The sequence below is a fragment of the Hydra vulgaris genome, chromosome 05, assembly GCF_038396675.1.
Source record: "Hydra vulgaris chromosome 05, alternate assembly HydraT2T_AEP".
Lineage (NCBI taxonomy): Eukaryota > Metazoa > Cnidaria > Hydrozoa > Anthoathecata > Hydridae > Hydra > Hydra vulgaris.
The window spans coordinates 12784785-12809533 of NC_088924.1; the positions used below are offsets into that span (position 1 = coordinate 12784785).

A 24749-nucleotide genomic window follows, 5' to 3' on the forward strand; every position below is an offset into this window, starting at 1 on the left:
GAATAGAATATGAAAAATGCAATTTAATTTTTTTTTTTTAATTATATTTATTGCAATATCGAGACTAAGTATTGTCTACAAATACGCAAGTTATTTTAAGGAATTCATTTTAAAAAGACATCTATTTGAACAAGTCTTATTCAAATAAAAAAGTCTTGAATAATTCTTATTCAAATAACCTTGAGTCTAAAATTTGAAATTTAAAAAAAAAAATTTTATAAAACTTTGAAAGAACTTTGCGAATTTAATTGTAAATTTAAATGACAAAAAACTGCAGAGAAATCTGTAATACCCAGTGATCATCCTGAAATTCACAAATAGATCTTAGCTACAGTAACAATATCAGATTTAGAAGATAGTGCAAGTGAGGACGAAATTTTTATTTAAATTGTAAACATTTTTAATAGTTAGAAACTTTTTGTAATTGCATCATTATTTTTTGTTTCTTGAAAATAGGTTAAAAAGAAGAAACATTCTATTGCAAACATTAAACAAGTGAAATAAAAACTAAATTATAAAAAAAAAAATTAAAAAAAAAAAATTACTTTAACTCTGTTCAAAATGTTTTTATTTTCAAAAAATAAATTTAAGCATATAATATGAGTTGATGGAAAAATAATTTGACTTATTAAACCAATTTTTTTTCTCTCACTTTATTTTATTGCAAAACAATTTCAAAGAAAAAATTGAATGAAAACATCAATTTAAAAATCCTTTGAATGAAAGTATTATACTTAAATTTTTAACATCAAAGTCAAGATCAAGAAGCATTAAAAATTAGAAAGAACCTGGTATCTAATAAGTTTAATTTTTTTAAATGTTTTTGCAAAAATATTTTAAAAAAAAGTTCAAAGATTTATGGCGATAATATTTTCATTAGTTATAATTATTATAATTATTATAATTATAATTTATTAAATAAAATAGTTCTATTTATTTACTTTGTTTTAAACGCATTTTATGTTTTAAATGTTATAAACTCTGTAAAATAGTAAAAAAAAAATAACAAAGTTGTTTTATATTAACACAAGCTTTTAATAATGACAAATCATTTTAAGAGCATTATTTTATTGTTGTTTTTTATGGCTTTTTACAACAATAATTTAATACATATAAAAATAAAATGTGTTTTAATGTCAGCACGATTATATGTATTTAACAATTTTTTTAAATAACTGTTTAAAGTAGTTTAAATATTGTAGTATTTGAGTTTTTACTTTTTTAGGTATCATGTTGAGTAAAAACAATTAATAAAAGTATTATTGTAACAGTAATAAATACACTACCTGCACATTATAACTTCAACTTTAGCTTTGTATTTTAACAGTAACTTAAGCTATTTTAAACCGCACCAAATGAGAATTTTATGAGATATTATTTATTTATGAAAGACATATTTAAAATATAGAAATTACAAATAAGCGCACAAAGGATACATCTTTGTACTAATACAACCCCCTTTATCGCAAAACATAGGCAAGAAGGAGGAAGGGAGTAAAAAAAACTAAAACAACTTTTGAGATTTTTTTGCGTTAATTCGAGCCTTTGAATATAGTAATAATAAAATTAAAAGTTATAATAATAATAACAATAATGATAACAACAATAATAATATAATATAAATATAATATAAATATAATATAATATAAATATAATATAAATATAATATAAATATAATATAAATATAATATAATATAAATAAAATATAATATAAATATAATATAATATAAATAAAATATAAATATAATATAATATATAATATAATATATAATATAATATATAATAAAATATAATATAATATATATATATATATATATATATATATATATATATATATATATATATATATATATATATATATATATATATATATATATATATATATATATATATATATATATATATATATATATATATATATATATATACACACACCTATCCAAAAATGGTCCCAACCTCAATTTTGAGAACCAAAAAAACGACCTATTGGACATTAATCTGTAAGGTCTCTTGCATCACTAGATGTAAAAATTAAAATCTAATCTCTATAGTCTAAGGAGAAAAACACATTTAAAGTTTTATAGCTCTTTGCGCTACTGATTGCACTTGGAGCTCCGTTGTAAATCTATTTTGTTTTTTTTTCACTTTTGGGTTATGGAGTTTTTAAAAAATATCAAAAACTCTTTACATATATGTGTTGGCTATAACCTGACAAAAAATCAGCTCTTTAACACTTGCGGTTTGTTTACAGGGACCTAAAGTATAGAGTATAGCACTAAAACCTCTTCAAAAAGAGACAACGGATGCTTAACGTTTTTATTATAACCTTATTATTGACTATGGAAGTTTCAAAATTTAATAGAATGAAGCCTTGGCATGTATCTTTTAGGCAAAAAAAGTAGGAGCAAGATATCTTTTATCTGAGGAAAGATATAGCTCTTAAAGTAGAAACCTCGCCTTTGAAAAAGCGGCCAAAATGTAGCAGTTTTTTGTGGTTTTTATGTCTTTTAAAGATTCAAAGTTACATTAAATAACTAATCTAGTAACAATGAGAGGTGACTAGTGGATATGGGATTCTATGGTTGTTAGACATCACATCTGTGTGTACTTTGTCTGCAAAAAGAGTGCTTTTTTTGACCTTGTTTGTGCAAAAGTAGGAGCAAAAAACATAGAAAAATTTTTTTCTAGTTGTTCTGAATTTAAAACGCATAAAAACCTCTTTTTGTTTTTGTAGTTAAATCCACATGTTTGCTTTGTTGTTTTTTCTAAACATTATTGAACAAAAATTGGAAATACACACAATAATAACAACTTCTTTTATTTAAATAGGAAATATATCTTTACTGAATTGGGTTTTAATAAGATATCAAACAGAAGAAAATCCCATATAACCTTAATCTCCCATTGAAAAAACACATACACACAGACATGAAATAATTTCCTTTAAAATAAATTGCTTTATGGTGTTGTTGTGATATTTATTACTTTTTTTTCAAATTGCTGTTGATATTTTTTTATTTAGTACTTGCAAAATAAGCTATATACTTCTGAAAATTTTTTTATAAACTTAATAAATATAGTTTTTAATATAAACAAAAATTTCAGACGAGAATATTTATTATCAACAAATTTTGTCTCAAGTATTTCTAGAATGAAATTCTAGAAATCACTGTTTAACTGTTAAAAAAAAATATTTAAATAATCCAATTCAAAGATGCTTGCTGTTATAGTCAATAACATAATTCAGTAACTGGCTTCCATAACTAGGGTGATCAGGGTTTCTTTTGTACCTTGCCCATTGAGCACTGAAGATTGAATGCAAGGTTTCTGTTGGTTGCTCACTAAAAATGCCCAATGTCGAACCCTTTAGAGCAATAAATTCAGGAACATGGTAGAACACTGCATGGTCTTTTGGAGTGACTGAAACTGAGAGTTGAAGATATGAGTTTTTAAAGTCTTTGATATGTTGAACATATGCAGTATTTAATGTCCTTCCAAAACAGGAGCTAACAACACTCTTAAAATGTTGGAATGTTTTTACAAAACCAAGCATGTGTTCTGCTTTTTCGCTTTCAACAATTCTTTGCAAAACATCTATGTTCTTCAAAAGCTTATGACAATCATTTCCAACAAACTCTCCACCATGATAAGGTTGCAATTTCAATTTGAGAAGTAATGGCCAATCTTTGCCTTTAGGCCATATCTTTAGCATTAATTTGTAAAGATGATTTACAATTCCAAGGAGAAGATAAAGTTCCATTGGGGGAATAAACTCAATAACTTGTTTGACATCTTCTTGGTCGAACAATGTATTATGAACAACATTATGAAAATCTTTTGCACTCATTTTTCCATTCCCTTTCTCAATGAATGCTTTTTATTGCATCTTAATGGATCTGAAGTTTCTTGGAGTTCCCTGTTCTTTGAGGTCATCAGATTTAACATCACACCAACAGCAAGGGTGTTTTCTTGAGTGAGACTGAATGCCACAAATGATATTGGCTTACTTCATGTCACATGCAATAATGAAAGGCACATCAATTTTCACAATTTAACTTAAAATTTTTTTGACATTTTCATAAGTTTCTGAAACATTTTCAGCAACAGCAACAAGTAGCTGACGCTTGGCACTTGTTTCTTTCCCATGTTTTACAGTCAGTAAGCTTTTGTCATTTGAGGCTGAAGTTTTTGTGACATTTCAACATCCAACATTGGAGATAACACTCAACCTGAACTTTAGAAAAGATCCTCCACCATCAATACCTAGTTTGATAAGAGGCGATGAAATGATTGCTCTAACACTGAGAATTAAGTTATAAAAATCTCCTAAACTCTTGCAATGAACAACATCCACCAAATCTTCAGTTTTTGTTGATGGCTTTGTAAGTAAGATTTTAGAAACTTTGAATAAACCTTTAACTTTTCGACCAGCCATTGTAAAATTTTCCCTAAATTTTGTTTCAACAATTTTTGAATTTGTAGTCTTGTTTAATGTTACAGCTAGTTCTTGCATCTTTTTATTTGAAAGACCAGTATTGATTTGAACTTGAACCATATCCAAAGTAGTTGGAGAAGTTCTTGATATGCACTGAGCTCTGGAGGTACCTGGAGTAATAGTTAATGCTTTACCACTTTCTCTGCTCAACCTAATTGTGCAATGTGGAGAGGATACCTATTGAGTTATTACAGAGGACGCAAATTTTTCAGCAGTTCTTGAATCAGTTGCTATCATTTTCTTTAAGTTTTCATACTTGGTGGTTTGTGAACAAACATGTGTTATTCCTCTTTTGACTACACTGAGACAGTTTGAGCATAGTTTATCAAAGCTACTTGATGTTTCTTTTAAATCTTGATTGGTTAAAAAAAGTGAGCTTTGTAGAATGTCCTTTTAGTTTGCCAACTTGGCAAATTAAACAATTACAAGAATCCAATCTTCTGGTCTTTGGTCTAATAATCACTTTGTTATAGTCATGAGGCTTGGGAAGAGGCAATTTTCTATCACCCTTGCCATGCTTTTGTACCATCGCTCTGCAGGAATTGCATATGTCCAATGGAACTCTATCATCCTTAAAGTCAATAGAATTTCCAGAAAAAATATCTAGTAAAAAAAAGTACAACAAGGTTATGCATTTTTGATTTATATAAAAAAAACTTGATTCTAACATTAATACTGAAATTATTTTATAAATTACCAACTAATTTTGAATTTACAATTCAAACATAATTTTTACAATATGAAAAAATTTGTTATCCAATTTTTGTTCAATAATGTTTAGAAAAAACAACAAAGCAAACCTGTGGATTTAACTACAAAAACAAAAAGAGGTTTCTATGCGTTTTAAATTCAGAACAACTAGAAAAAAATTTTTCTATGTTTTTTGCTCCTACTTTTGCACAAACAAGGTCAAAAAAAGCACTCTTTTGTAACTTCCATAGTCAATAATAAGGTTATAATAAAAACGTTAAGCATCCGTTGTCTCTTTTTGAAGAGGTTTTAGTGCTATACTCTATACTTTAGGTCCCTGTAAACAAACCGCAAGTGTTAAAGAGCTGATTTTTTGTCAGGTTATAGCCAACACATATATGTAAAGAGTTTTTGATATTTTTTAAAAACTCCATAACCCAAAAGTGAAAAAAAAACAAAATAGATTTACAACGGAGCTCCAAGTGCAATCAGTAGCGCAAAGAGCTATAAAACTTTAAATGTGTTTTTCTCCTTAGACTATAGAGATTAGATTTTAATTTTTACATCTAGTGATGCAAGAGACCTTACAGATTAATGTCCAATAGGTCGTTTTTTTGGTTCTCAAAATTGAGGTTGGGACCATTTTTGGATAGGTGTGTGTATATATATATATATATATATATATATATATATATATATATATATATATATATATATATATATATATACATATATATATATATATATATATATATATATATATATATATATATATATATATATATATATATATATATATATATATATATATATATATGTTAATAATAATAATAAAAAAAAATATAACATTAATAGAAATTGAGAAAATAGCTAATAGTTGGATGCTATTTCTTTTGCTAATAGTTGCATAACTTTTAAATAGTTAACGATTTAACAAGTTACAGGATTAAATAGCATATGGCAAACCATGTCAAAAATTATTCAAAATTTGTAGCATGTTAATGAAAAAGGATATAGTGTTTAAAGAATATTTAAATAAATCACATTGCAGATTTTCATAAATTTACAAATTATAATAAAAAAATTCCCAAAAAGTTAAATGTGAAATAAAAATAATTTACTTTATCCCTGCAAAAAATAAAATGACCTTAAGTGTTCTAAACGATATTCAAAGTTTTAAATTATCATTGGGTTTGATATGTTTGATTAAACCTAATTTACTTCAGTCTGTTGCTATTAGTTACCAATTGATATTAGTTTTTATGATACAAAAAGAAAAGTACAAAAAATTGAAAAATATGATTACACTGCTTGCAACTTGTTGGAAAATTTTTACTTTTTTCATATTTACTATGATCATATTTTTTACATACCTTTTAAAAAGTTTATCACAATAATTTTATAAAACCTTGTTTTGTTATGGTTTTGAATTATTTTTAGTTCATGATCAGAGCTTTCTGCTTCAAAACTTTAGAACTTTTTTTCCTATAACTTATTATTTATTATTGGGGTGTTGATTTTTGGGGCTGCTTTAATTATAATGATGCAGGTGTATGCAAAATTTATAAAGATTAAATCAATCAACATACTCATACCATATAGACACTAGAGAACTGCATGGCTCCATCAAAAGACATGCTAATTGATCGAAATAAATGGTGTCAATTAAATCAAGATATAGAACCTGTCCACATAGTTTGTGCTGTTTATCTGCACGAATTGTGGGAACTGCAAGAATATAAAAAAAAATAAAGTAGATTTATTCCCCTGGCTAGCTTAATCACAAGATTTGAGTCCAATCAAATCTATTTGGGATAAAATGGGCAAATAATTATTCAAGGTCTGAAAAAGATCCATAACCTAAAGCAAGAAGTAGATACCACTTGAAGAAGAGTTCAGAAAAAAATTTGTTAAACTGATACAAAAGAGTTCAGAACAAAAATCTTGTTAAACTGATACAAAAAAGTTATAAGCGTTTCATCAATAAAGACTCATCAGAAATAAATGCCTTAAGTAATAAACTTCAGTTTATACCTAAAATCAAATTACAGCAAGTCATAAATGTCTTAACTACTGTAAAATTTCACACCAAAGTGTAACATATTTGTGAAATATGTTTACACTACTAAAAAAAGAATTATTCAGAATTGTTTTAATTAAGAATATATAAAAATTTTGAAAGTGAGTTCAGAAGTATAATTTTTTATTGCTTTACTTTTTATACAAAAAAAAAACTGGAATGTAGAATCCAAGAAGTCCATCATTTTTGACATTTTCCATGAAAAAGAAAAAGCATATAACGCAAAATATCATCATGCAATATGCTTGTTTGTTTTTTTGTGCTTTTTTTTATAAATTTTTTTCTGAAAGTAGCAAAAAATAATTTTAAATTTTTTCTCTACTTTTCTTAAATTCCCACATCTAAAAAGTTGAACTTTATAAAATAAAATACTTTATGACTTGGCTTTGATAACATTTGATATTACAATTAGTCTGAAGATACAATAATTATTTTTTTTATAAATAAAAACAAATAACTGCCTCGTTTTTTTGTTTTTTTTAAATCTATGTAATGAAACAAACATTGACTTGGCTACATAGTTTAAATGTTTTTCATGCTTACACAAAATTAAAAAAGTATAAAATTTCAAAAATATCAGCTTTATTAAAACATTCAAATCACTACCAAAGAAACAATGCAAATTTAGTTAATTTTTCTGTGATGACAGTAAATAGAATATAATCTGAACTTAAAAGGAAAATAACCCTACAAAGTGCCAGAGGTAGAAAATATAAATGATCATACATCACTAAGCCAAGAGACAAACAAACAAACCATAAACTTTGTGTTGAAAACCAAAGAAAAAGTACATAAACACTTATTAAATCATACAAAAACAGGTGTATTGATTTCTAACAGACCACAAGACATTGTATATCAAGACTGGGGTTCAAATATTGCAGAGCTGGAAACAAACCTAAATGCAATCCAGCAGTAAAATCAAAGCTAAATGCTTTATAATTTAATGAGCTAAGTGGTAAATAATACCAACATGTCTGCTGAAAATTAGAAAAATGTAAATAAATATTTATTTAACTATATATAAAAACATTGTTAATTGGAAATTAACAATGTTTAAAAACCTATATAAAACATCTAAAATTGTATATATGATAATATTATTAAAAAATACATTCATAATTTTTAAACCTAAAATAGAAATTAAAAAAATATATACTTTTTGAAGTTTCCATAAATACAAACGCTTCAAGTAGTGCCATGGAAATCTATTGTTAAATATTTATATAGCATACATAAAACATTTATTTAAATTATTATTAATGACATATATTTTTAAAGCATTGTAAATATAACAAACAATAAATAATATGGTTAAGATAAAGAAACCCTACCTTTTTCATTTTGTTTATTTTTAAACAGTGCATCATCTTCTGAAAGAAACACTGTTTAAAAATAAGGCTGTTTTTAATACCCATTTTGACAGATTATTGAATACTGATGTAAATTTTAGCAAGCAGAACTATTAAGGGAGGAGGAGGAGTCATGGCACACTAATAAATATTATTTTTCAAATATTTCTTTAAAATTTTAATGAAATGCTGCAATTGTAATATGGTTGCGCTTAGTTTTTTTTTTTTATTTAGTTGCAATATACTTATTTTGAGTATCTAAATGAGTATATTGCAAAAAATTATTTAAAAAAATGTTGAATCATTACAATCAGTATAAAATGTTTATAAAATGGTTTATTTCCCTTTAGTACATATATCTTTGGTAGCTCAGTGGTTAAGTGCGTGGCTCTTAGCGCAAAATTTGAATGTTTTGGTGGGTTCAAATCCATTGCTAAGCTTATAAACCTATTTTAGTTTTTTGGTGGTTTTTTAAATACAAAAAAAAAACAAAAACAGATTAAGTAAAAAAGACTTGTTAGAAAACTTCTTAAAGTTATTTTATATTATACATTTATTAAACATAATCATTACTCAAATTATGCGACAGATGTTCACAAAATTGCTACTCAACTTAACCTAGTGACATTTACATTTACAGGCGTTTGTACATAACACTAAACAAATGGAATTTTTACAGTAAATCTAGATTGTTATCAGTTTACTCAAGTTACATATTTACATAAATTTCTTATACTTCTATACTGACTATAAAAAATCCTTAGAATATATTTTATTTTCTAATTTATCTCATATTTTATTATAAACTTAACTTATAACTTTTCCAAAAGAAAAAAAAAATTAATATATATATTTTTTTGTTTGTTTGTTTTAAATGAATGTTTTAACAAAATATGCATAAACAACTGTTATCATTATGTGTCCAGAATAAAATTTAAAATAGTATAAAGTTAAAAACTATATGTAATTAAAAGTATAATGTAAATTAATTAATATCATAAAATATAAAATGGTTTAAACAAATAAAGGTTTTTTTCACTTCTTGCCTCTTTTGTTAAAAGATTGTAAAAAACAGTGTCTGGATAAAATGACTTTTTTGTACTTTCCAGTTTTATCTTTGGAATAACAAGAGAGATTATTGATACAAGTTTGTTTTGAGTGTTTTTGAATTATAAAATAGTTTTTGAAATCGCTACATATGGTTCCATTCAAACATTCAGGAATGCCTATGCCCACCTCCACACCCGTGTTAGTCAGTTTACATGGGTAGGATAAAACCTGTGCAAAATATAAAAATTTTGGTAAAAAATGTTAAATGTGTTGATGTTTTTTATTTAGTTATTCTTAAAAAACTTCAGATATATGCATTTTATATATAATTTCAGCATGGGCAGCAAACTTCAAGTTTTAAACTATTTCTTTTTTGAATTAAAAATTAATTTAGCATGTGCTAAAAAGAATTAACTACTTAAGTTTTTTTAATGATTTGCTGATCTCCTACTCATTATTATATAGTTAATACCAAAATTTTCATGTTCAATAAAATTTTATTCACAAAGAAGTAGAAATTAATAAACTTTTATAACATAGAAGTAAGATCAATCTTTTTCATATAACAATATAAAGCATATTGCTTAATATTGAAATACATGCCAGTATAAGCAATCCACAAAAATACATGAGAAAATAATGGTAGCGGAAATAACTTATTAGAAAAAACGGACAGGTCATGAATTTTTAATGTGTTCAAGATAGATAACTTCCAGAAATGTTACAAACTTTAAATTTTGTAATAATAATGCTGGTATCATATAAGAATGTTTAATAAAAAAATTACAATCATCGGGGTCAGGGAAAAATATTAACCAGAAAATTCGGGTCCCACTGTCCCATATGTGAAAGGAAAAGAAAAAAAAGTTGTTTTTTTTTCAAGTTTTTTAAGCTAGATCAAAATTTATCAAAAAAATTAATTTATATAAAGAAAATTTCTTGCCATTTAAAAATGGCGACCAAGTAAAGTTTACAATTAACTCTATTTGGGGGGATATCAACTTTTCAAAGTCATAACTTTTCAACATTTAAATATTTTCTTACTAAATATCAATTTTACACATAAATTTTATCACGCTCATATTGGCCGAGTTTTTAAAAAATATTCATCATGCCTCTTGCTCCCTTTCATTCAAGTATTTTGACCTTGGGGCCCCAATTAAAGGTAAATATTAATATGTTACTTATAAATATAATAAAAAATAATACTTTAATTACGTTAAATAAATCTCAACTACAAAATAACAATTTTACACATAAATTTTAGTCACTTTCATAATAATAGTTTTTTTTAAGAAAATAGTTTCCCTCCCCCCCCCCTCCTTCCATCCTACATTCTATTTAAGTATTTGGACCTTGAGGCCTTAATTTGAAGGTTAATATTAATATGTTAATTATAAATATACTTAATAATATGTTAATAACAGTAAAAACATTTACACTACATTTTTTTAAATACCAACCATCATTCTTATGCTTAATGTACTTTCTTGGGGTATACCGCAAAAAAAATATTTTGTATTTACTGTTTATTGTAATAATTTAAACAGTCTAGCATTGCTCAAATCAAAAATGCCAAACAAAAAATTTCACAAAGATAATAGAGTCTTAGACTGCTTAGTTTGTTTTTTCAAAAGGATCAGGAATGATAGAAGTTAAAGAAGGGACTGTGACATTGAATAGAATATTTAAGTACTTTTTAAAATCATTTGATTTAAACAATGATCATTTTCTTAATGATATTTGCACTAAATGTAGAAAAGCATTAGAAAGACTGGAAAAAGAAGATAAAAACTGAGTGAGCCATATGACTTTTCAAAATTCAAAGTTAGCATACTCACTAGAAACCAATTGTTCTGTGTTTGTGACATCTGAGAAATTGCTTGAACTACAATTATTCCAGGATCAACATCTGATAACAGAGGAATAATCAAGCTGGGTAGAGTAAATATATCATCACCTGGACCAATAAAAATATGCAAAAAATGTGAGGCTGTTATTGGAGCAAGATTATCCCACCCTTGCACTCTCACAAAAAGAAAAGAAAATTTAACAGAGAAACTGAACAAAGATAGGGTTAACTTTATACTGTTGATATAATACTTCAAACTCAAAATTTAGAGCTTTACATAAATAATGTGAAATCTAAAAACTGAAAAACTTGATTTTTTCATTTTAAGATAAACAAGGTGCGGAACTTCAATGCTCAAAAGTACTAAAAAGAAAATTTTTGGAGGAGGAAACTAAAATCAAGGTTGAAGCCAAAGGTAACTTGCCATTGAACAATCGAAAAGCTCTGCTAAAGTGCTTTTTCCAGTTAAAAAAATCCCTATTACAGAAATTAATAAATTTAAAAACACTTGTAGACCTAGTAATAGACAGGGAGCCAAAGTACTTAGCATATTTAGAAGCTGGAAAGGAAGAGACATTTGAAAGTAATATAAGAGAATAAATAAGCGAAGAAGACGGGTTTTTAAATGAATATTATGAACTAACAGAAATCAAATTTGAAAAGGATTCCAGACAACTGGTTTATTGTAAAAACATTAAAGGACATGTTGAAAAAGTAATAACAGAGAGAGAAATTATCAAAGAATTATATTTCAAAGGTTGGAATTGATGTTGGAGGCAGATTTCTAAAACTTTGTTTAAATAGTATTGAAAAATAAGCAGAAAGTAAAATAAAAAGAAAAAATTTTAGCTATGAAAAATGAATAGGCAACTTTTGCGATTTTGATATGAAAATGGCCAATATATTTTTTGGAATTAAAAGTGCAGCATCAACATCCTTGCCCTTGGTGTAATATTAGCAAAGAAAAAAATGCAAGATTTTCAAATTCATGGTGAGCTCAGAACTCTTGGAAGTATCTCTAATCAGCTAATGCTTGCAAAACTTCCTGTAAAGATATAAAAAAAAATCCAAGCTTTCAGCTACATTTTAAAATAATTGTGTCAACCATCAACTAGTTGATCTACCTGATGACGTAAAGGTTATTGAAATTCTTGCTCCAATGGAACTTTATCCACTTAGTGGAAATACAAACAGAATTTACAACTACTTTGAAAAATATTTTCAATCCATAGATACGAAAATCCATAAATACAAAAAAAAAGAAATACAAGTCCTTAATCTTGCAGATTTGGGAGCTATGATCAAAGGAATTAAACTAGCATTAAAATGCTAGGTTAAGTCTTTTGATCTGCAACATGAATTAAGACTTGACAACAGTTGTTAGCTGGTTACATTCTTAAATCATTAGGTACAAATCCATTTCAGTTCATGGTCTTTGAAGACCACTTGTCCGACGCCGGTTTTTGTGATCTTGTGAAAGAATGCGATTTAATGATAAAAATTTGTCTAGTGAAGTCAGCAGAAAACGAAGCCAATGCTCTAACAAGGCTACCGCAGAACTGGCTGCATTTAACCTATTCTGCAAAGGCAGTTAATTTCTTATCAGCTGATATAAAGTTGTTCGAACACTTTATCTGATAAAGCAGACATGTAACAATGTATCCAGAAAAGACATGATGACAGTTGTAAAAAATTCTGAAAGATGTTTATTGGTAGATCCTATGTCGATACAATGGGAGGAAGGTAGTCTTGAAGTCGAAAGCATTGGTATCATCTGGTGATTGATGTAACTTATTATGAATCTGAGACTTATTTATAAATTGTTGATTGCAGTAAAAGAGCAAAGTTACAATTTGGAGAAAATTATTAAACAAGGGAGAAACAGCAGTGTGCTAATATATAGAAGAAATGATCCATGAAAGAAGACCTCCATGGCAAGTGCTATTTGACAACAGCCACAGATTCTGCTCAAAACTCATGCATAAACTATCCATTGAGTGGGGAGTCAAATTAAAATTGTTGAATATCATCATCAAACAATTAGGGACATAGTAGCCAGGAGCAGCAAAGATCTGTTAAAGATGGTGTATTGGTATAATGTAGCACCAAGAATAAATGGAGAAGAAACGTCTCTTCCCTATAGAGCTGTGTTCTCCTATGAGTGGAAACTACACACAGTTTTTGCCAAAATTAATGAAAAAAATTCTCCATTGTTATATGCAATGACAAGAAGTATTCATGAAGTCTCCTGACTCAAATGTACAAGCAAATGGAACAAAGGGATTGTCTTGGATGTAGGGCAAGGAATTTCAGTGAAATTACATGTTGCAGATGTCTATCCCCCTCCTGAATCATCTGACTTGAGCACAAGTCAATCAAAAGAATCCACTGTGGATACTCTAAGGCAATTAACAAGAGTACAGAAGTTACTCCTGGAAAAGTATGCAGAGTTTGTAATTTAGAGATCAAGGGGTATTGTGAATAACTTTATTGTTTCCCTTGTATATTTTTAATTGCTTTGTATATAAATTTTATACTTAACCTGTGACAGGAGAAAAGTTTTCGGTGTGTTTTGTACATATACTTTTTATTATACTTGGCATTATATTGTATTTGAATATATTGTATTGCATTATATTGCTTATTATGCTCTTGGGTGTTCAGAATGATATTTATATTCACTGGAAATTTCTATTACTCGTGAACAAAAAAAACAACAAACATATTTATTATTACAACTTTATAAAAAAAAAATACTTTCTGACAAACGTTTATGCAAACATATTTTTATCCAAACTTAATTATCTTTTTTTTAATGCAAAAGAAAGACATTTAGGATGATTCTCAAACAGATCCTATATTACTACCCTCTTGCCACAAACTAGCATGGCTTCATCTCTAGTAAGTCCTGACAAATATATGGAAAGTGTTTGATTGGTTTATTAATATAAATTGGATTTTGAAATAGTTCTAGTTTGATTGCCCATTTAATTAAAAGCATTTAATCTTAAATTTAAAAATTATATACTATAATATATTAGTTTATTAGAGGTTAAAGACCAATTAGTAAGCAACTGGGGTTGATATTTGACCGGGGCTAGGGCCGGGTTTGATAAAACATAGCCGGGGCCGGGTTTGTAACCGGGGCTGCATTACTATTGATATTCCTTATAAATATATTATTGTCATCATCATCATCATCATCATCATCATCATCATCATCATCATCATCATCATCATCATCATCATCATCATCATTATCATCATCATAATATCATCATCATAATATCATCATCATAATATCATAATCATCATCAAGCATACAGTTGATGATGATGATTAAGATGATTATGATGATGATGATGACAATCATCATCATCATCATCTTAATCATTGGCATCATTATCATCTTCTCTGATAAACACTATAAATATAATTACTACTCTCATACTCTCTCTAAGATCATTGCTTCTTTTCCTATCTTTTAAAGACACCATATATGCATCTGATCTACTTTGTTCTTTCTTATTTGTCATTGTAAATATTTATGAATTATATTATATTTGTATATATTATTTTTGTGACTTTTTCTTATATTTTCTTAAATTTTCATAACAAATTTTAACTTGAACAAAATTAAAAAAAACAGCAACAACAACAACAAAAATCCAGCCCAGGCTAGTAACCCCTGCAAATTGTGTTTGTTTAGCCGGGGTCGGGTTTGCAAAAACCTCAGTTTTTACCCAGGGCCGGGGCCCCGGTCACTTTCTAAGACCTATATAATAAGTTTGTCCAATGTAAAGATTAACTTTTTTTAAACCTATTAGAATTCTTTTTAAAATTTCAAATTAAACTTACATATACTGTCCAGTTTTTGCAATATCTTCTAAAATTGTATTTAGTATAGTCAGGTTAGTTTCCTTGGGTTGAAAATCTAAAAAAATAAGTTATATTTAGTGAAGACTATTTTTAGTGAACAAAAAGGTCGAGACTAACATATTAGCAAATATTAATTGTTATCAAACACTTAAACAAGTTAAAAATATAAGCATAAATCTAATGCTATTTCATGTATAGGAATTTTATAAAACACTTTGCATAATAATATAGTTATAGTATTTATTTCAAACATACTAAAGCTGCAGGTACCCAAGAGTATACACTTATTTTAAAGAGCTTAATTAAAACAATTTAAATATGGAATTTATAAATTTAACAGTGAATAAGTATTTATATTTTTAAAACATTTATTTACAATGTATATTTAGTTTTTTATTTATTAAAAAGATTATTTGAAACTAGAGTAAAACTTTTTTTTATTTTTTAACACAGTAAAAAAAAATCTTTAGCATTCTCTGTTTTTATATTCAAATTGATTTAACTATACGTTTATTTGATTTAAGAATAAGTAACCTATTTTTTCATAGCAGGCTCAACCGGGGTCAAATGAACTTTTCTGAAACTTTATTCAAACTTATTCAAAATTAAAATTTTTGTAATCAAAACGTGTGTGGAAAATGCACATTTGTATATTTGAGTGAAATTAAAATTTTTGTGATCAAAATGTGTGTGAAAAGTGTACATGTATATTTGAGTTAGGATCCACAAAAATCATTTAGTCTTATGCTTCCTTGATTAAACAAGTCTCGCAAATCCACTAGCTAAGGGAATTTGTATTATTCAAGACATTACAGGTAGGATGTTACAATTTCTTCAAGATGTTGTTATCCACAAAATCATCAATGTCATGCTTCTCAGGAAAAATATAGTATGCCCCTAATGGTGACTTTGTCATAAAATTTAACAGTGTACAGATCTTCATCTGGGGTAGGATTTTTTAAGACAAATTAAATATGCTGATTTCAAAAATGTAACTCATTGTTTACCATCACGTCAAGTTGTAAAGATATTTAGGTTCAAATCTTTAGTATTTGGAGTAAAGTCCCTCATATTGTCGAAAAAAAAGTTCTTCAAAAGTATGTCAACCTGGGTCTCAAAAGAAGCGTATTTTCATAGAGATTTTAAAAAACAAATATTTTTCCTTAAAATTTATTAACAAAAAAATTATGTAAAAAAATGCTAAAGACACTTAAAAAAATTTAAACAGAATGTTTTTCAGCAATAATACAAAAAGTACTTATCTTTAATACAAACCAATAACATTTTTAAAATCTCTATGAAAATACGCTTCTTATGAGACCCAGGTTGACATACTTTTACAGAACTTTTTTTTTGACAATATTAGGGACTTTACCCTAAATACTAAAGATTTGAACCTAAATATCTTTACAACTTGACATGATGGTAAAAAATGAGTTGCATATTTGAAATCAGCATATTTAATTTGTCTAAAAAAACCACCTAGTTAATAAGATTTCGATAAAAATTTTTTGTTTGCTTATTAGTGTTATAACTCCTATAAAAGTTTGAGATTTTTCTGTGGGAATTTAATGAGTCCACAACAAACACAAATATCTGTATTTTTTACAATAAACTGTAATTAATACTATCATTGGGTCAGTTACATTTAAACAATTAATGTACACAAAATTACTTATAGTTCCAGAAATTACTGCAAAGACTGTCAAATGGACAAAAGAATACTCAAATATTCCTAACAAGTATGACAAAATTTATAATATCGAACAAAGCACAATACAATAGGTAGCTTTTAACTACTGGGACTATGTATATATAGTTAAATATTGTCAATTATCATCTTTGTGATCTTTGAGTGTTGGTGCTGCTCATTTCTTCTTATGGCTGCGCAGACTTGGAACTTTTTCTCTGTCAAGCTTCAACAACTTGCAGAATGTTCTGATAATTCACCATGGCTTTGGCTGCATCTAGAAAGTCTGCACTTAGTTTCACGCCGCATTCCGTACTGTCATTGATAACATTGACAGAAATCGTCTTCATCTTTGATGACAGAAACGAAGAGTGAACTGGCCAGTTTTCAACATTATTGTTAAGAAAATCCAGGGAAATCCAGTTTTCAACATTATTGTTAAGAAAATCCAGGAAAAATCCAGTTTTCAACATTATTGTTACAAAAATGCAAAAAGGCTGAAAATGTACCATGAATCTGCAGTAACCAAATCTCCAAGTCTGTGGCAGTGATTTCAGTCGGGAACTTGGGTTTTCTGAAGCCAGTTCCATAGCGATCATGCGGCAGAGCCGTTCCATCACTAGGCTTCGCTGCCAGAAGCTTCTTGGCTAAGTGCTGCAATTCAGGCTTTGAAACAATGTTTCAAAAATGTATTACGCAGTAACTTGATCTGTTGTGCAGATGAAGTTACTGTGCAAGTTGTGCAAAAATCAAACGCCTGGCTCAGGAAAATAAAATACAGTTGAGACCAGGAGATAATCAAATCACTTTTGTAAAAAAAACTTTTTTCTTCTTTATAATTTTGTAAATACACAAAAAATAAAAATCTCAGTTCAATGAAATCAATCAGAAATAACAATACAGTGTTTTAAAGGTTGTTAAATGTTTGGATTACACTTTACATTAACAATAAATTATTAGGACAAAGAAAGCCATTATCATAAAAATATATCTACTTTCAATAAAATTGAATGTCAAAAACATGGGGTTTTTAAAAACTTTATTTAATCAGCATCATTAAACTTTTGTATACTATGGTCTACAAGTTGCCCTTTCATTAAAAAAAATAAGATTTTGTTGGTTATTAATTACCATTACTCCCTTTAAAAAAAAACTTTTCCACTTCAAGGAACTTTGGTAATCTAATGATATAATCTTCAAAACATTCTTTATATCAAAGTCTAATGATACAATGAAATCATTTAACTTTGCATCATATTATATACTGTCAAATGGAGTTTAGTATTGCATAATGCTTTCATTATTTTTCATAAAACTTTTTATAAATAAATCATCAACAACATAAAATAAAATTATAAAAAGAAATTTAAAAAGTGTATAATAAAAGTTGTTGGACAAAATATATAAGATTTATTGCCTTTTAAATACAGCAGCTGTTCTTCAATGTCATCTCGTTGAAACATTCTTTTTAATTTAAAGTAAACACATTGTTATTTAAATACACTGTTTGTGTGAATGTGTGTGTGTGTGAGTCTGTATATATATATATATATATATATATATATATATATATATATATATATATATATATATATATATATATATATATATATATATATATATATATATATATATATATATATATATATATATATGTATATATATATATATATATATATATATATATATATATATATATATATATATATATATATAGATATAGATATATAGATATATAGATATATAGATATATATATATATATATATATATATATATATATATATATATATATATATATATATATATATATATATATATATATAGATATATATATATATATATATCTAAATTATACGATATAATGATAATAATGTTGTTAACTAAAAAGAAGGATGTTATGTTAAACACAGTAAAATATATCAATATCCAAAAAAAATTTTTTTAATTAACTATGAAATAATAACTTTTTTGAACAAAAAAAAAAAAAAATGAACGAATAAAAATAGTAAGCTTGTGTAAAAGGATATTTGTCAACTAAATCATAAGGATTTTTGAGTTAAGTAATTCATTTAGGTTAAATAAAGCATTTTGTTTAAATGCCAATATTAATTTTCTGGATAAAGGTAGATCTATTTTTACTATTTTACAGTGAATAATGATTTATGATCTTTTGACTAAAGCAGCAACAAAATATATGCTATAAAAATGCAGGAGAAAAATTCTTCTTTTTTTGCACAGCTAATATCAACTCACACTAACTAATTAGTTTTAAAATAACAAATCAAAATCAAAGAGTCTTTACAGTTTTTTATTGATTATTATTTTCTTTATTCAAATCATTTTTACACCAAAATAATTTGGTTTTGTAAAGTCCTCAATTTAAAAAAAATTTAATTGATTGACCAAAAGTTGTTATTCTTAGTATAAATATTAATAACCCTTATCATTGCACCTTAGAAACAATTTTTTTCAGATCGTGTTGATATATTCAAAATAATTTCAATTCTTACTTTCTTACCAAAAATATTGCTTTTATTTCCTAGCGTTATGCAATGACCATATCAATTCGAATTAATGTTACATAATATAAAATAAGTATATAGAAATAAAGTTAAATATATTTTGTTTTACTTTATTAGTATATCACTTTTCATATTACTTTTTTTTAATTTTTCAAAAATTAAAATAATTTAATTACAATAAGTTGCAAACAAGGTTTAGTTACTAAACCTTACGTGCAAACTAACTACACTAAACTTTAGTAAAATATTAAGTTTTATTATCTTACAAAGATTTTCAGTAAAAAGTGAGAATATAATTAAACTAATGCTTTATAGCTGATTTACATAGCAAACAAAACACCTAGTCATTTAGAATAAGGAAAAAAAATGATGAAAAAAAAGGAATTTGTATGCGATTGCATTAAAAGTGAGGTACTACGGCCCCCCTCCCAAAAACCTCGAGATTTCAGACACATTTCGTAAAAACGCATGCTCTCAAATCCACAATAAAAATTGTTATATTTTTCAAATGCATAACAACAATCAAAATATTTGAATGAATATGCGCAACTTGTAAACAACAGTTTTGACCTTACACTTGAATTTGGTCACGGAGGTTTTTGACATTTTTTAATTAGATATGAAAAGTTTATTTTTAAATCACAAATTGAGTAATTTTTTTTTTAATGTGCCATATCAAATAAAAAAATAAGTAAATAAAAGTAATTAAAATTTAATTAAGTAACTTAAAAACAACAAATAAATAAGAATAGCAAATAATTATATTTAAAAACAAAAACTAAAAAATATTAACAATTCGCTCTTTCGTAAGTAAATTATTTTCAAATATATAAAATTTAAGCAGCACATAAAACCAGAATGCAGTTGCTGTTGTCGCTCATACCACATTTCGAAAAAAAGTTCTTTATATACTCTCGAGTCCCAAATAAAGGCAGGGGGGAGGGTTATTAATTTTTGAAAAATTTTCCCACCCACCCACAGTGGGCCAGGTGGTAGACAAAACCTCAAAAAAAAAATTTCGAAATACTTCCAACTACATAGTACATTATATTTATAAGAGCATAATGTATGGTTTAAAACATTATTTGTAGTTTAATTGTACATCATAAATGTACAATTATTATTTACAATTGAATATAATGATGAATTAATTAATTTTTTTTTTTTTAATATACCATAACAACATAACTATAACAACAAATAACTTTTAAATTATTTAACATATGCGAAATTAATTGACATATTATTAAAATTTAATTTGATAGCTTTTCAAAAAATACCATAACAAATTCCAAGGTCTTGTATTAAAGTCACAGTTTTATTTTGAAATATAAAGGTAAGATTCTTGTTTATAGTATAAAAATATTATGTTAAAAGTGGCTCATATAGTTTAGAACCTGCTGGAACAGCATATTAATGTTAGAATAAGTTAATACAATATATGTACAGCCTGTTGGTGCTGTTTTATTCTGCTCATAGCTGCCCCTTTAGGTTTGGTAAACATTTAAAAAATATATATTGTTGTAAAATGCTATTCGCGACAAACCTATTTTTTGGTTTGTTGTCATTATTAGGTGTTGTGCTTATTGTACTGGCCTAATTAAATATATCTGAAATAAAAATAATGGCCATATTCATGTTATATTAGTTTATAGTGGTTGCACTAATAATTTGAAATTAATTTTTTTGTAGTTGATATGAAGATAAGTGATGTCCATAACCGTATATGGCATGACCAACTAAATCCGAGTGATAAATCATTTTCTTTGTCTGTAGAAGCTATTTTAGTCTCTATGAATTTGGGTTCTACTGGGTGTGCTGCATTTTTAAAAGTTTATCAAAAGAAATGGAAGGATGCAAACCGAGGAAACATAAAGTTTGAGAGTAAAAATAAAAATTGGTTGACTCAGGACTTTAAATCTACATACAGTAATAATATATCTAAGCCTGATAATTCTAGTCAATTACATAAGATTGGTGGAAGACCAAGTTGTTCCTTTAAAGTTGCTTCTGACAAAACCAAAAGGAGAAGACTTAATGATATTATAAATAATTTTTCTAGTGATGAGTTGCTCCACTCAGCAAGGCTTTAATTAAGAAATGAGTATAATTATGAGGCTGCCAAGCAAGTTGCTGAGATATCAGAACCTTCTAGTCAATTTAAAAAGTATACACCTGATGAAGGTCTGGCATTAATTATAGATGGTGGCATGTCAAAATCAACCTACCAACTTATGAGAAATGGAGCTGAAGAACGTGACTGCCATATATAACCTTCATACAACATATTAAGATTGTCCAAAGCTAAGTGCTATCCAGAGAACATCTTTGTTGATGATTATTCAGCACATGTACCACTACAAGAATTATTAAAACATACAGTAAAAAGACTTTGTGAGGTGCAAGCTCCTGTGATCAGCACAATGCTAGATGGTTTGACCCGGTTGACTTTGCGTTGCAAGGCTGGGTTTGATGGGGCTACTGGGCAAAGCATGTACAAGCAAATTAGTAGTGAGGAAGCTGGAGATCGTAACTTAAAAAAAGAAGAATCTCTGTTCATTACCTGCTTAGCACCACTAGAACTCAGTGGGTTCTGTAATAACAAAAAAGTACTATTATGGCGAAATGAAAAGCCATCATCTACTGCATATTGTCGTCCAATAAGATTTTCTTTTCAAAATGAAAGCAAAGCAGTTGTTATAGAAGAAGCAAAATATTTAGAATCTGAAATCAAAAAATGTGGTGTTTTTAATTTTACTTTTAATGGAAAGGAACTGGTTGTCAAAAGTATTATTGAACTGACCATGATTGATGGCAAAATTCAAACTATTCTGTCTCATGTGACTAACTCAACTCAATGTTGCTCTGTGTGTGGTGTGTCTCCAAAAAACATGAATAACTTAGAAATGGTGCTGAAATTGGACAATTCTAATAATTTAGAATTGAAATATGGTCTTTCTAGCCTGCATGCCTGGATTAGGTTTTTTGAGATGGTATTGCATATTGGATATAAACTAGAAACTCAAAAGTGGCAGTCTAGAGCTATAGAAGATAAAGAAAATGTTATGCAAGTGAAGAAACGTATACAGACAGAATTTATGAACCAAATGGGACTAGTTGTGGATTTCCCAAAAAGTGGAGGATCTGGTAAGTGAAATTACATAAATACTTTTATATAAATCATCAGGTTAACTATCACATATATACAATTTGTAGGTACCAGTAATGATGGTAACACTGCCCGACGAGCCTTTGCAAACTATCAATCAACTGTCAAAATTTTGAAAGTAGATGAAACTCTTTTATTTTATTTTTACATCATACTAGTCACTTTATCATCTGGATTTGAAATTGACACTGTCAAATTTAAAGAGTTCTGTATTACTGCTCTTGAACTTTACATATCTAAGTATTCCTGGTATTACATGGCACAATCAGTACACAAAATTTTAGTTCATGGCCATGCCATCATTGCTAGACAGTACTTGCCAATTGGACTGATGTCAGAGGAGGCCCAAGAGGCCTGTAACAAGGATTTTAAAAAGTTTAGGGAAGATTTCAGTAGAAAGACTTCCAGAATTGACACAAATCGTGACCTAGTTAACAGGCTACTTGTATCTAGTGATCCTGTCATAACATCATTAAGAAAGTGTCATAAAAAAAATGGTAAGAGTTTAAAAAAATACCCCAGTGAAGTTTTGGCTTTGCTGAGGGAATCAGCTCCACCTTCTTCTTTTTCTTTGTAGCTAAACACAATTTGTTGTTTGATTTTTAAAAAAGGTTGATATTGAAAAAAATATTTTTTTACTACCTAAGCCAATTAAATGTCTTTTATTTTATTAAAAATTAAAATATTCTTGTTAAAAATAAATATTATTTCATATATAATGATTATTTATATATCTAAATAGGTTTGTGGACCAATTGGGTAATAATTAGGTTTTGTCCACCACTTCCCATATACCTGGCCCACTGTGCCACCCCAAGCTTATTAAGACCTTCCCCCTCCCCCACCGTTTAATAATTTTTACTTGTTATCAAAAAAAAAAAAAAATCAGTGAAAATTGGCCTTAAAAATTAGAATATTATTTCAGTTACTGATAAAAACAAAATTTTTTAGTATAAACAGGCTTTAAAATTCATTGACCTAGTAAATCTCGAATTATTGAAAATGAGCTTTTGATTTACTTCTCACCAAAGTATAAAACTTACATCAACATATTAAACCCTATTAAAATTATTATTAAACAGCTGTTAGAAAATACGCATTTGACTGCAAGCCGCGCTAGATTTAAATAGTTTTATACGTGTTTCGTAAAAAATATTAGTATGGATTTATTAACTGAAATTTTTTATGAAAAATACTCATACTGTAATATAAAAAAATTCCCCGCCCCTCCTTTTCTTAACCCTCTTCTCCCCACCCTGCACCCTCCGTTTGTTAAATCTGGACTAAATTTCTTAGCCACCTTTAATTCCCCGTCCCCTTCCCCCCTCCCTTGTATTAACGGACTCGAGAGTATTGACTTATTTGGTGCGCAAAACAAATGTTAAAGACCTCTCGACCACATTTAACAGACTACAATTATTTTATTTCCTCTAATTTTTACACGTCTATTGAACAAGTCAATTTAACACGCAAAGTAATATGACTGATTGGAAAAAAAGGTTCGCATGTTAATCCATTTTTGTAGTTGGTTTTAAGTTTCAGATGTAACAGATTATGTATACAATTTGTTTTTGTAATTGACTTTATAACTTTCAGTTTGTTTTTGTCGTATGTATATTTTTACTTCTTAATGTAATATTACATTCTTATTGTAATATTACATTTTTTATATTTCATTCTATTATTACATCATATTACATTCTATTATTACATAATATTACATCCTTATATTACATGAGTCTCAAGACGTCTCGAGACCAAAGTCTTGGTCTCAAGACGTATTGAGACCTCTACTGTCTTTTACTTCTTGATTCTTACGAAAAATATCAACTCAATGAATGGATTAGTTATTCATAACAAACCGTAGATCGCCACAACTTTCCACTCTCTATGAGAGTCTTGATCCTGGTCTTGTAAAAGCTTTTAAAATCTTGGTCTTCGATTGATTTTTTGATGTCGTGGTCTTGGT

General features: G+C 27.2%; 2 protein-coding genes across 2 annotated transcripts in view; one reads left to right on the forward strand and one right to left on the reverse strand.

Annotated features, from left to right (window-relative positions):
• The window catches only part of LOC136071867 (serine/threonine-protein phosphatase 4 regulatory subunit 2-like), a 30798-nt gene extending 12175 nt beyond the window's left edge, over nucleotides 1–18623 (reverse strand). The window contains exons 1-3 of the mRNA XM_065797408.1: nucleotides 18506–18623; nucleotides 15378–15453; nucleotides 8425–8473 (exon numbers count right to left, since the gene is read on the reverse strand). Of these exons, the coding sequence (XP_065653480.1) occupies nucleotides 8425–8473; nucleotides 15378–15453; nucleotides 18506–18551 (171 nt within the window). The 5' untranslated portion in view covers nucleotides 18552–18623. The remainder of the gene's footprint in view (nucleotides 1–8424; nucleotides 8474–15377; nucleotides 15454–18505) is intronic.
• Nucleotides 18624–20603: 1980 nt separating this feature from the next.
• Nucleotides 20604–23421, forward strand: LOC136080584 (uncharacterized). The gene is made up of 2 exons (XM_065797409.1): nucleotides 20604–22758; nucleotides 22828–23421. Exons 1-2 carry the CDS (start codon nucleotides 22035–22037, stop codon nucleotides 23355–23357), a joined length of 1254 nt encoding a protein of 417 aa, XP_065653481.1. The 5' UTR covers nucleotides 20604–22034; the 3' UTR covers nucleotides 23358–23421.
• Nucleotides 23422–24749: the final 1328 nt, after the last annotated feature.

Coding starts and splice junctions, on each gene's coding strand:
- LOC136080584 (XM_065797409.1), top strand. CDS start 22,035: ATGCTAGATGGTTTGACCCGGTTGACTTTGCGTTGCAAGGCTGGGTTT. Junction 22,759..22,827: donor CCCAAAAAGTGGAGGATCTG/GTAAGTGAAATT, acceptor TACAATTTGTAG/GTACCAGTAATGATGGTAAC.